Source organism: Phymastichus coffea, unplaced genomic scaffold, assembly GCF_024137745.1.
Source record: "Phymastichus coffea isolate CEN01 unplaced genomic scaffold, Cenicafe_Pcof_1.1 PCOF00003, whole genome shotgun sequence".
Taxonomy (NCBI): domain Eukaryota; kingdom Metazoa; phylum Arthropoda; class Insecta; order Hymenoptera; family Eulophidae; genus Phymastichus; species Phymastichus coffea.
In genome coordinates, this window is record NW_026706814.1 from 13169707 (window position 1) to 13180726 (window position 11020).

General features: G+C 54.5%; 1 protein-coding gene across 1 annotated transcript; it reads left to right on the top strand.

Moving 5' to 3' along the window:
- The first annotated feature begins 1614 nt into the window (after nucleotides 1-1614).
- LOC131664344 (transcriptional repressor scratch 2-like) lies at nucleotides 1615-8925 on the top strand. The gene is made up of 2 exons (XM_058935361.1): nucleotides 1615-2123; nucleotides 7423-8925. Exons 1-2 carry the CDS (start codon nucleotides 1856-1858, stop codon nucleotides 8685-8687), a joined length of 1533 nt encoding a protein of 510 aa, XP_058791344.1. The 5' UTR covers nucleotides 1615-1855; the 3' UTR covers nucleotides 8688-8925.
- Nucleotides 8926-11020: the final 2095 nt, after the last annotated feature.

The following is an 11020-nucleotide window of genomic DNA, read 5'->3' on the forward strand; positions in this document are numbered from 1 at the left end:
GCCTCTCCATCACCAATAATAGCCGTTGCGACAATATTAGCATGTGTAAGAGTGGAATAAATGACGCATGGTCAAGTGGTCGCCGCTATCCCTTTAAATTATTGCAATAGATCGCAGCAGTCCCACGTTGTGTCGTCTATGGGAAATGCTAAGAACCGAAGTATGCGTAGGGGGATCGTGCGTCGAAAAACGGGGAAAGCAGCGCACTGAATGCGCTTGATGAGATTCAGGCGTGAAAAGTCCATCCGCGCGCGCGTGCGGCAGCGAACGAGAAGCTTTAATTCGTTTGGGGCGGCAGCGATAAGGTGGCGTTGCTCCCCTTGGCAGGATCGTGCCAGCAGCGCAGCAACGAAGGACAGATGCAGCGTAGAGCCAGAGCGAGAGATAGGTATAGGTAATGTACGTTGGCGTGGGTCAGTGGATATAGCCGCGGCACGCACACACACACACACACACACACACAAACACACGCGCGTGCAGGTCTGTCTCGCGGGTGAGCAGAAGGAAAGGAAGGCCAGTGGGATATTCGATACTACTCGGCTGTGTCCGTGTGCTCGCGAGTCGCGGGGTGGCAGGCGGGCGACGCGACGGCACGGGGCATTGGGCACGTGGGGAGAACGAAAGAGTGCGCGCACACAAATGCAACGCGACTCGTCGTCGAGTTTGCTAGGTGTTGCGGGTCGATCGGCTCGGGCACGTGCGCATGTGCGCCCCTACCGTGTTGTCTTGCGCCCTCTCCCCCTCCCCCTCCCCTCCCCCACCCCTTGCTGCTGGCTTGGCTTTCCTCGCGCTCTGCCCCGTCGACGCTGTGTCTGCGCAACAGGGATGACGTGCACGCGACGGGCTTGCGATGCGCGCGCGCGCGCTCGTGTAGCTTAGCACCGCACACACGGCTCTCCTCTCTCGCCCACATTTAAATTCACATCGGCACTGTTGCGGAGGCTCAACACGTACGCGCCGCCGAGAGCTGCGCTGCCGACGCCGAGCGCGCAATCATACCAGCCCTAGAACACCGCGCCGCGGGATCCCATTAGCAAGGGCACGGCGAAAACGTCGAGAGCCATGAGCGTCTAGCGTCTTGCGTCGCGCTACGAAGTCTTATTAGGCGGCACAAGAACGACGCTGCTGGCAAGCTGGGCGTACTTCGGAGCGGGACGCGAGTCCTTATTGAATTATGAAGTCGCGCGCCTACACGGCGAAATTGGATCAAATGTGACACTATTACGAAGTGGAAAAGGGATCCGCGGAGGTTGGCCGAAGGAGCCCGAGCGCGTCGGCCGATCCGCCGTGGCCGCAGTGGGCGACGAGGTTCGCGAGAGCGAGCGGGGAGAGGCCGTCGGTCGACTCGCGGACGAGCCAAGTGGCACGGGCAGCCCCCAGATTGGCCGCTGGCGTGCCCGCGCTGGCGCTGCATGCACACAGGGCCGCAGGGACGCGGCGCGCGGAGGCCGACGGCGCGAAGTGCAGGCCACCCCCCGACGCGCGGCGGCGGGGCGAGGCGCGCGGCGGAGCGGCAGCGCCGCATAGGGCGGGGGGTGCCGCCGCCGTGGCGTTGGCTGGCGCTCCCTCAGCAGAGCGAGTTCGGTGGCGAGCGGCAGAGCGGCAGCGCGGCAGTCGTTCGGCAGGGGAGCAAGCGGCTCGTTCGTCCGTCGTCGCCGCCGCCGCCGCAGAGCCGAGAGCCAGCCAGAGGAGCGCGGGCAGGAGAGAGCAGGAGCGCGAGGCCGACAGAGCGAGCGCCGCCGCGTGCGCGGAGTCGGGGACGGCGCGCCGATGAGCGGAGCGCGGCCGCCTTCGGTCAGCAGCACCCGGACCAGCAGCAACAAGTCCTAGCCGCGGCCGAGCGCACCCGAGCAGGATGCCGCGCTGCCTGATGGCCAAGAAGTGGAAGGCCTACCCCTGGTCGTCGGAGCGGCTGCTGCTCGAGCCGCCGCAGACCGACGACGAGGAGATCGATGTGGTGGGCGACGGCCAGACTGGCGCCCCGTCGGCGGCGCCGCAGCCGCAGCAGGCCCCGCCGCAGCCGCAGCCGCAGCAGTCGCACTGGGGCCCGCACAGCCCGACGGCCGGGGCCACGGCGCCCTCGCCGCCGCCGCTCAACGCCTCCGGGGCGCTCTACTACCACGGTCAGTATGCCCCCGCGGTCCCCGAGCTGCCCGGTGCACGCGCTCGCTTACGTAACGGGCGACGCGAAGCCAGCCTAACGTACGCGGCGGCCAGCGACGTGCGGCAATGCCACACCCTCGCGGTCGCGCTCGCTCGCTCGCGCGCTCCCCCGCACGCCAGTCCGCTGCGGAGCCGCCGTCCAGTCGCCCGTGTCTACGTGTCTCTGTCGCTGTGTGCATCGCGTGCACACTTGTGGATCGCCAGCTCCGACCTCGAACCTTCCTCGCCACTTCGCTCTGCGCGGCTCGCGGAGTGCTTTCTTTTTCGCGGGGCTCGCTCGCCAAAGCGGCTGCTGCTGCTGCTGTTGCTGCTGCTACTGCTACTGCCACTGCTGCTGTGCAATTGAATGACACGCGGGAGCAGTTATCGTGCACAGGGCTCGGCCCTCGAGCACCACTTGTTTGGTCGGCGTGGTTACCACATGGGGGTGCATGGGGTTCAACCACCCCCGTGCGTCGTTTTCATCGCTCGCCGTGTTATTTTCTCCAATGCGCTTCGATTGCTCAGCTGCGTTCTCTCGTTAATTGCCATTTCGGAATGTTTGGAAAACGGGGGAAGACAGAGTGAAAAAAGCGGGGTAATACAAAGTGAAAGCCTGCCAGCAGGATATCCGATCAATCGATCTTGTATGCTTTTAGTCTGAGATATTGAGGGTAATCTGCAAGAGACATAAAGAGAGAGAGAGAGAGAGAGGAGAAGCAAAAGGAACGGTGGTCTAGCTGTTGCTCGCAGGCTGTATACAAGTACTATTTGGAGCATCATCAGTCAGGCTTATATTGATTATTAGGCTGCCGCTTGGCGCGTGGCGATGATGGTCGCACGAGCAGTTTTCCCGAATAAATTTCGCGCAGGACCCCATCTCCCGTCGTCTGGTCGTAGATATATAGCGTATTTTTTTCATCTACCCTTCGACGCGCGCGCGTCTGATTGGCTGTCACGCGTCGAAGCTTTTTATCGCGGTGCTAGATAAGCCAACGTAGGCGAATAGGGGATGACGTCTTTCAGACTCTATTCTTCCTTCTACTTCTTCTTCTTCTTCTTCTTCATCTTGTTTTTCTTCTCTCCGTAGAACGGACATAGATACGTTTTTGCTGGAAAGGGAAGCCCCCAACTGCTAATCGAAGTTTTTATTGCCCGCTCAACAACAAGTAGACAGAGTCTTTTCTTACTTGAGTCCCGCTCTTCCCAATGATTCCCTTATTTTCCTCGCGCCTTTTTGCTCAACACATAATTTATCTTATCCTCGGTTTAATGCGCTGTGGCTTTGATTTCCGAAAAAGTTTCTTCGTGATTAATAATTGAGACGACACATTCCAGACGACATCTGTGTTTGTATTGAAATTAGAATACGGCTGTGAGCGACGACGTGCTACACTGTTTCTTTTTTCTGCGCCGCAAACACATTTGCATTATAGATCAGCGATCACAGGTGATAATGCGCGTTGGGTAGTCGAATTGAATTATGGAGGAGGAGCTATTTGTATTTGATGATACATATCTATAGCCGCCACGGCAACAATGCCTAGATATACTGCGTAAGCCCGCGACTAAATTGAGCAATAGATTAGTGTCGCAAGGCACGAACAGTGAATAACTTGTACGATGATTGATGGTCGAATCTTTCTTTCCGAGTTTTTCCTGAGAAAGAAAGAAAACCGATAGCAGAAAAAACTTGTTCTTTCGATGCGCTACTTTTCAATCTCTCGGGAGTAAAATCGGCCGCTTGAATTTCATTCGGCGAGCGGCGACGTAACGTTTAATTCGCTTATCTTTATTACGGACGACAGGTGGCTTCTTTAATAAGTCTGTCGTTGCTAGAGCCGAAGCCGTTATCGAGGTGTCTTTCTCCTTTCTCACTTGTTAGTCCCGCGACAAATTTCTAAGGGCTCCTTGACTTCGATCCACTTTTCATAATACTTCTCATATATACGCAATTCTTTTTTTAAATGTTACATATCTGAACTCGTCCCAGTTTCAACTGTTAACATCATAAGCGAATAATTCGACGTTTGCGTAATCAAGTTGATGTTATCGACCTACGTGTAGCCTTCGGGTTTTAGTTGGTCAAATTCAGCTTGAATTTTATTATATACCTGCGACAATAAGCCTTGTGAATCTGCGAATTCTGCAAGCAAGCCGAGAATCGGGAATTTTGACGAGTTATTTAATCGCAGGCTGTAGTTGCCACGAAGCTCTCTCTTACTCAAGCTTCTCGTAATTTCCGCCTTATAATCCTTTGCCGTGAGTCCTTTTACTGCTTCTCTCGCTCGCTAGCGCGCCTCTCTCTCTCTCTCTCTCTCTCTCTCTCTCTTTCTCTTTCGTAAAAGTGACCGAAAATCAATGAACGACCAACAAGTGGTTAGCTACTTCCGCGGTAAAATTGCGTTCCCTTTGCCTCCCCCGCTCAATTAGACGAGACTTGTAATTTCTTGGAGAAACTCGGATTATAGATACACGGCTCGTTATATCAATGTTTCTTCTTTTAATCTTGGGGCAAATGACGAAACGTAAATTCGATTTTTCGCTGCGAACTTTGAATGAGACGTGACACGTATTTCTTCTTATTTGGGTGAAGGTTATCGTTTTGAACCTCAGATGAAAGTGCAGTTTTAATTATTCATCATCCTGAAAATACGTTATTTTGTAGCCATGCTATGGCAGGAAATATAAAGCTGTACGTTGGAGCGCAGCGAATGTACGTTGCTCGAAACAAAAACAAATAAAACGAGAGAGAGAGAGAAAGAGAGAGAGAGAGAGAGAGAAGAAAGGGAGGCATCGGACAACACAGCCGATGAATAGCTTAAAAGATCATTGTGACGGCATAGTAGCGGCCGGCTTTCTCTCGCTCGACACTTTGACCATTGTTCTGGCCGATATGCGTGCGTCTGGCACGGCCCATTTAACCAGGACAGTGCGCGCGTAAAAAAGCAATCGCTGGAACAATCGATCGCGCAATTTTCGGAGTCCTCGGTAGCAAGCCTTTTCTTTCTACGTGCGTGCAGTAGCTTTCTCACACGAAGCCATGGGCCGCGCGCACGAGCATCAACAGGAGGGAGAGAGGGTGAGAGCGGAGCGAAACGAATGAACGTGCGCGTTATCGATCGCCGCCGCCGCCGCCGCCGCTGCTGCTGCCACCCACTTCTCTCTCTCTCTCTCTCTCTCGCTCTCTCTTTCTCTCTCCCCGCGAGCACTGGCAAAGTGCACTTTTCTTCCTCGCTTTTTTTTACGCCGACTTCCCTTTATTTCAGCCAATAATGCATCACGCCAGCCAACCCCCAATCGATCCCGCTCTCATGCGCCACGTAAATTGCTTTTCGGATAGCGAGCCGTACTACATTACGACACTACTAGCGGGCGCGATTCGGATTGGCTAGGCTCGCTCTTACTTCGAGCATCGATTACAGCTTCTAGTTTGCCTCGCGGAGCGGCGAGCATTCCGAGTGCACCTTTTGCTCGTTGAAAATAAGGACGATTCGCTGTACTCGTCAATGTTAATCGCACGCTTATCGTCGAGTTTTCGTGGGTCGGGCAGGCCGACTGCGCCATCTAGCTCGCCCGATGAATTATTCATGCAGGCACGCGAGCAGCGACACGATTGTTTATGCATTTACATGTCACTTGGCTCGGAGTCGTTGCCGCGGCTGTGTTTTTTTGCCCGCGAGCGAGCGCTCCGCTGGGTGGTACGACATGCAACAGATACGAGAGAGAGAGAGAGAGAGAGAGAGAGAGAGAGAGAGAGAGAGAGAGAGAGAGAGAAGCAACTCAGGGGGTCGAGTCCGTGTGCGTTACGTGCACATGGCGCTCGAGCAAAGCCACCAGCTGCTGTCCGTTACAGCAGGAAATGAAATACTGCGGCCAGAGAGAGAGAGAGAGAGAGAGAGAGTGAGAGAGAGAGAGAGAGAGAGAGAGAGAGAGAGAGAGAGAGAGAGAGTGATTCACGAGCGGCGATATCTGCGAGCGTCCTGCACCTTAATTCTATTAATGTTGGCCAAATTGATGGCGCGTGGCGCGCTGACATCCGCTGCTGTCGTAGCCCGAAAATCCTGCCGCTAGCCCGCCACCACCTGCGCTCCTGTTATTAATCTTTCATTCGACGATCTTTCATTAATCGATATGCCGTTCTCGTATTCACCGATGACCGGTGAAACTTGCGTTATAACGTTACGCATTGTCGTATGTTGAACGTGACTGTCCTCGGTGAGTTGTGCGGATTAAACTAGCCGTACAACTCGCTTATCACTTGGCGGTGGCAGCCTACTTTCCTCGCTCGCACTTAAGCGCGCACGATTGGTCTCACCGAGACAGCCGTTTTGCTACGGCCGCAACGCGGACACGTTGCAGCCGATTGACTTTCTTGTGCCACTTAGCAGACGAGTCGGCGATGCAAAAGCGAGCCTTTGCGCCTGAACCGTTGCGCAGCAATATCATTGGCCCGGGCCGCTCATCGGCGCCCGAGCGCTGGCGCTCGCGGCCGGGAACAGTCGAATTTCCGAGTCGATTAAATTTTCTTCGACTGCGCGAGCGCGACGGCACTCGTCATATCCTTTCATTACTCACCCGCTGGGCTTTTCCGCGCGCTCTCTTTCTTCTCAGTTCCACTTTCAAGCCCTTCTCACTCTCCCGTTTCCCGCTATGCCTTTGGCCGAGGCAAAATTTTTAATCAGCCCGAGTATTTCAGTGGCGGCGCCGGCAGCAGCGCTGCGGACAGATTAGCTACTTTGCCGGTGATTACCGTGATTTATTAGCGGCTCGGCAAATTAAGATTCCGCCGAGGCTTTAATTGTATCCCGGCTCGACGTTCCTCCCGACGTATATGCGCGCCCGGCAGCCAGACTGCGAGATAAATGATCGAGGACCCGTACGCGCAGTAGCCGAGCGAGTGGCCGATATATAGAGCTGAGCTCCCGAATGGAAAGGATAAAGTTTGCCGGCCGCGCGGAAAGGAAATAAGAAGGATGGCCCAGCACGAGCACGGATCTCCTCGCGCTCGGCTAACGACGTGATCTGACTTTCCAATTATACGCCGCCAGACCGATTAATGATTTATCGGCGCGACTCGACCCGCGCGGGCAGTCCGCCGCGACCGCGCTCCCGCGTCACGCTCGACGACGCTCCAATCGATACACGGCCGCGCGGTTCGTCATCGGAGCCCGGCAGCGCTCCCCCCGGCTCGGCTTCCGTTCTCCCGGAGGCCGCGGAGGCCGAATTTCCCGCCAGCTCGACTGACGCGGGCTCGTCGACTGCTCTCTTGCGTTGCAGGCTACACTCACGAGCCGTCCTGGATCAACCACGAGGACCCGCCAAAGTACGCGACTCTGCGCTCGGCCGCCGAACTAGCACGGCCGCTCGTCCCCTCGCCGACGCACCTCCACGAGCAGCAGCCGGTGCCCGAGCATGAGTCGCCGGCGGCGCTGGCGCAGCAGCCGCCGATGAGCGTGCCGCCGCGCAAGAGCCTGAGCATGTGCTTCACCAGCACGGGCACGGCGCTGTCGCTGCCGCCCAAGAAGAAGGACATCTACCGGCCGTACAGCCTGCAGCCCAGCAGCACCGAGATCCGCAGCTCGCCCGAGGAGGACCTGTCGGCGGCCCAGGCGATCCTCGACCTGAGCGCCTCGCCGGCCGCGCCCAGCCACTCGATCTTCGTGCACACGCTGCCACCGGCGCAGCCCCAACCGATACCGGTGTCCGTCCTGGTGCCGCTGCAGCAGCCGCCGCCGCCGCCGCAGCCGCCGCCGCAGCCGCCGCCGCAGCCGCGGCCGGCGCCGCGCTCGCCCGAGCCCGGCGCGTCGAGCCCCGGCGCCGGCGCCACCAGCAAGACCGTGGCCTACACCTACGAGGCGTTCTTCGTGTCGGACGGGCGCTCCAAGCGGCGCGCCAGCGGGGCCGTGGCCCTCGGCGCCGCGGCCGCGGGCGGCGGGCCCGGCGCCGGCGCCGCGGCCGCGGCCTGCGGCGAGAAGGAGCTGGCCGGGCAGCCGGCCGAGCGGCCCAAGTTCACCTGCACCGAGTGCGGCAAGCAGTACGCCACCTCGAGCAACCTGTCGCGGCACAAGCAGACGCACCGCAGCCTCGACTCGCAGTCGGCCAAGAAGTGCATCCACTGCGGCAAGGCCTACGTGAGCATGCCGGCGCTGGCCATGCACGTGCTCACGCACAAGCTCGCCCACAGCTGCGGCGTCTGCGGCAAGATGTTCTCGCGGCCGTGGCTGCTGCAGGGCCACCTGCGCAGCCACACCGGCGAGAAGCCCTACGGCTGCGCGCACTGCGGCAAGGCCTTCGCCGACCGGTCCAACCTGCGCGCCCACATGCAGACGCACTCGGCCGACAAGAACTACGAGTGCTCGCGCTGCCACAAGACCTTCGCCCTCAAGTCCTACCTGAACAAGCACCTCGAGTCCGCCTGCCTGCGCGACGACGAGGCGCTGCCGCCCGCCAGCGGCCGCGCCAGTCCGCTGGCCCAGCAGCAGCAGCAGCAGCAGCAGCAGCAGCAGCAGCAGCAGCCGCAGTCCAGCCAGCGGGGCTTGTAGCCGGCCGCCGCTGGGGCACGGTAATGCGGGACCGCCTCCACGCCCGCGCCAGCGAGGGACGTGCACGCCGAGCATCGCGACGAGGTGAACCTTAGTACGCATGTCAGAGCAACACACTCTCACCACCAACCTCCCCGACACCGCCGCCAACGTCGCGTCGTATAAATATGAATATATCATGGTCGAGATCATATACACGTAACATACAGTTAGGGTATATCTTTCGAGACGAGGCGAGTCGCAGATACATATATATATATATATATATATATATATATATATATATATATATATATATATATATATATATATATAATATATATATATAATATATATATATATATTATACGAGACACACGTGTATCAAGCCGTAGGTCATAAGTAGAAAAGTGCCAGTATCACGTAGAAAACGACGATGATTATATTTAAAACATTGACTAAGCAAACGTCCAGTAAGTTTAAGCCTAAGTAAATCGAGCAAGCAGATGAGGAATAACAAACCAAAAATACAAAAAACCATGTGTTGTTTGGCGTCCACGCTATGGCAGTCTAGTCACTCTAGTCGATAACTCCAAAAAGGACAAAAAAAATCATGAAAATCCATTTAGTCTATTCGTATATTTATGACAGTAACTCGATTAACATAGCTACGCCTAATCTTATATTATTACCTCTAGTCACGCATTGTCGCTCGGGAGACGCGTAATTCCAATAAAAAAATCTGGCGATCGAGCCATTCCTACATCGATTATTATATACGGCGTAGATAGACGGTCCTTCGTTGTAATTTTTTATGATTGTTTTGAGCTACAAATCGGAAAGCAATGAAAAAAGGAACACGCGAGCAGCGCGCTCGTGATTGCTCGCGGACAAGTGGGTCATCGACGCGTGATGAGAGCTGGCAAACGATGACGACGATGACTGAAAAGCCAATTAGTCCCATGCGTTTATGTGATTAGCAGCTGATACGCGCATAACGAAGAGTTGTGCTAACGCGCGATTGTAACGCTGATCGACGGGATTCGCAAATAAAGTGCCTTCGATACGCTAAAGGCATTTTCACAAGAGAGTGAGAGTGTGTGAGAGAGAGAGAGAGAGAGAGAGTTTCGCAGAAAGCGAGCAATCACGAGTGGAAGTCTCTCGCTTCACCTCGTCAAGCGCGCGGAAATTTCGCGACGCGAGACGAGCGACGACAACGACGTGTTTAATCAACAGCATTAATAATTTAATTGATAGTGAAAATGCGCCTGCACGCCGCAAAAGCAATATGTAAGACTAAAAGCGGAGGAGAATCGAGCGTGAGGCAGCAGCACGTGTATGCAGTAAACAAAATGACATTAGCGCCAACACCAAAACTCATTATAGGAGAGAGACGGGAAGCTCCACGCGCTTTGTGTAGCTCCAATGCCAAGCATTGTAAATCGCCGCTCAACGAATAAGAAAATAAATAATAACGATACTCCACTTTTGTTAATGAGCGATTTAAAAAACGAAAAAAAAAACAACAAAAAAATAACCACACCACATGCAAGTTAAGAAAAGAAGAAAGCAATGTTTCGACACAACGAATTAACTCTTAATCTAGAACATCGAAAAATCTAATGACGAAGTCCCTTTTCAAGGAAATAGATTTGCTTCCTCCTCTCCATTAGTACTTCCCAGCAGTATTCCTCCTCCCTCATAACAGCAAAAAGCGTTTGACAAGCACGGGAGTTCTAAAGCCGCGTTGTTTGCATCGATATCGTAGCTTGGCGCTTTCCAATGATATAAATGGTGAACTACGAGGAGTGATCGTGTAAATTACTATGAGTGTCAGGACGCGCGCGTTTCAATTGCGAGAGCGAATGATGTTAATAAGGTGTATACTAGTCAAAAACTCGCGTCGCTTCCGATCGACTTACCGAGAGAATGTGCGAAATTCGCAAGTCAATAATATACGCGTGCTTAGCTCGCGTTGGTAGTCAATGAGGTATGAAGGCATGCTAATATTATTCCAGGAAAATTTTTATCGAATTAGTCAATTATACCCTTGGCCAAAAAATATCTCGAGAATGGAGTGTACCGAAGCGATCTCGAAAGCTTGATACAAATGAATCCCAGACGCCGTGCAATTAGTCGAATCATATTGAAGCGTTCGAACTTGAATCGTTCAAGTCGAGCGAATCTCACACACAATTTTTTTTTATCGAATGCTTGTTGTTGACAGCTATAATACAATTATATGATTCGTTTCGCGCGTAGGAATACTTATTATTATTATTATTATTATATCAGCAGTGTGTAAACGAAAGCAATTTTTTAACGAGAGAATAAAGAAAACATTATTCTAAACT

Excerpts from the sequence above, each read along its gene's own strand:
- LOC131664344 (XM_058935361.1), top strand. The coding sequence starts at position 1,856 with ATGCCGCGCTGCCTGATGGCCAAGAAGTGGAAGGCCTACCCCTGGTCG. Across the intron at positions 2,124-7,422 it reads CGGGGCGCTCTACTACCACG|GCTACACTCACGAGCCGTCC; the intron begins GTCAGTATGCCC and ends CTTGCGTTGCAG.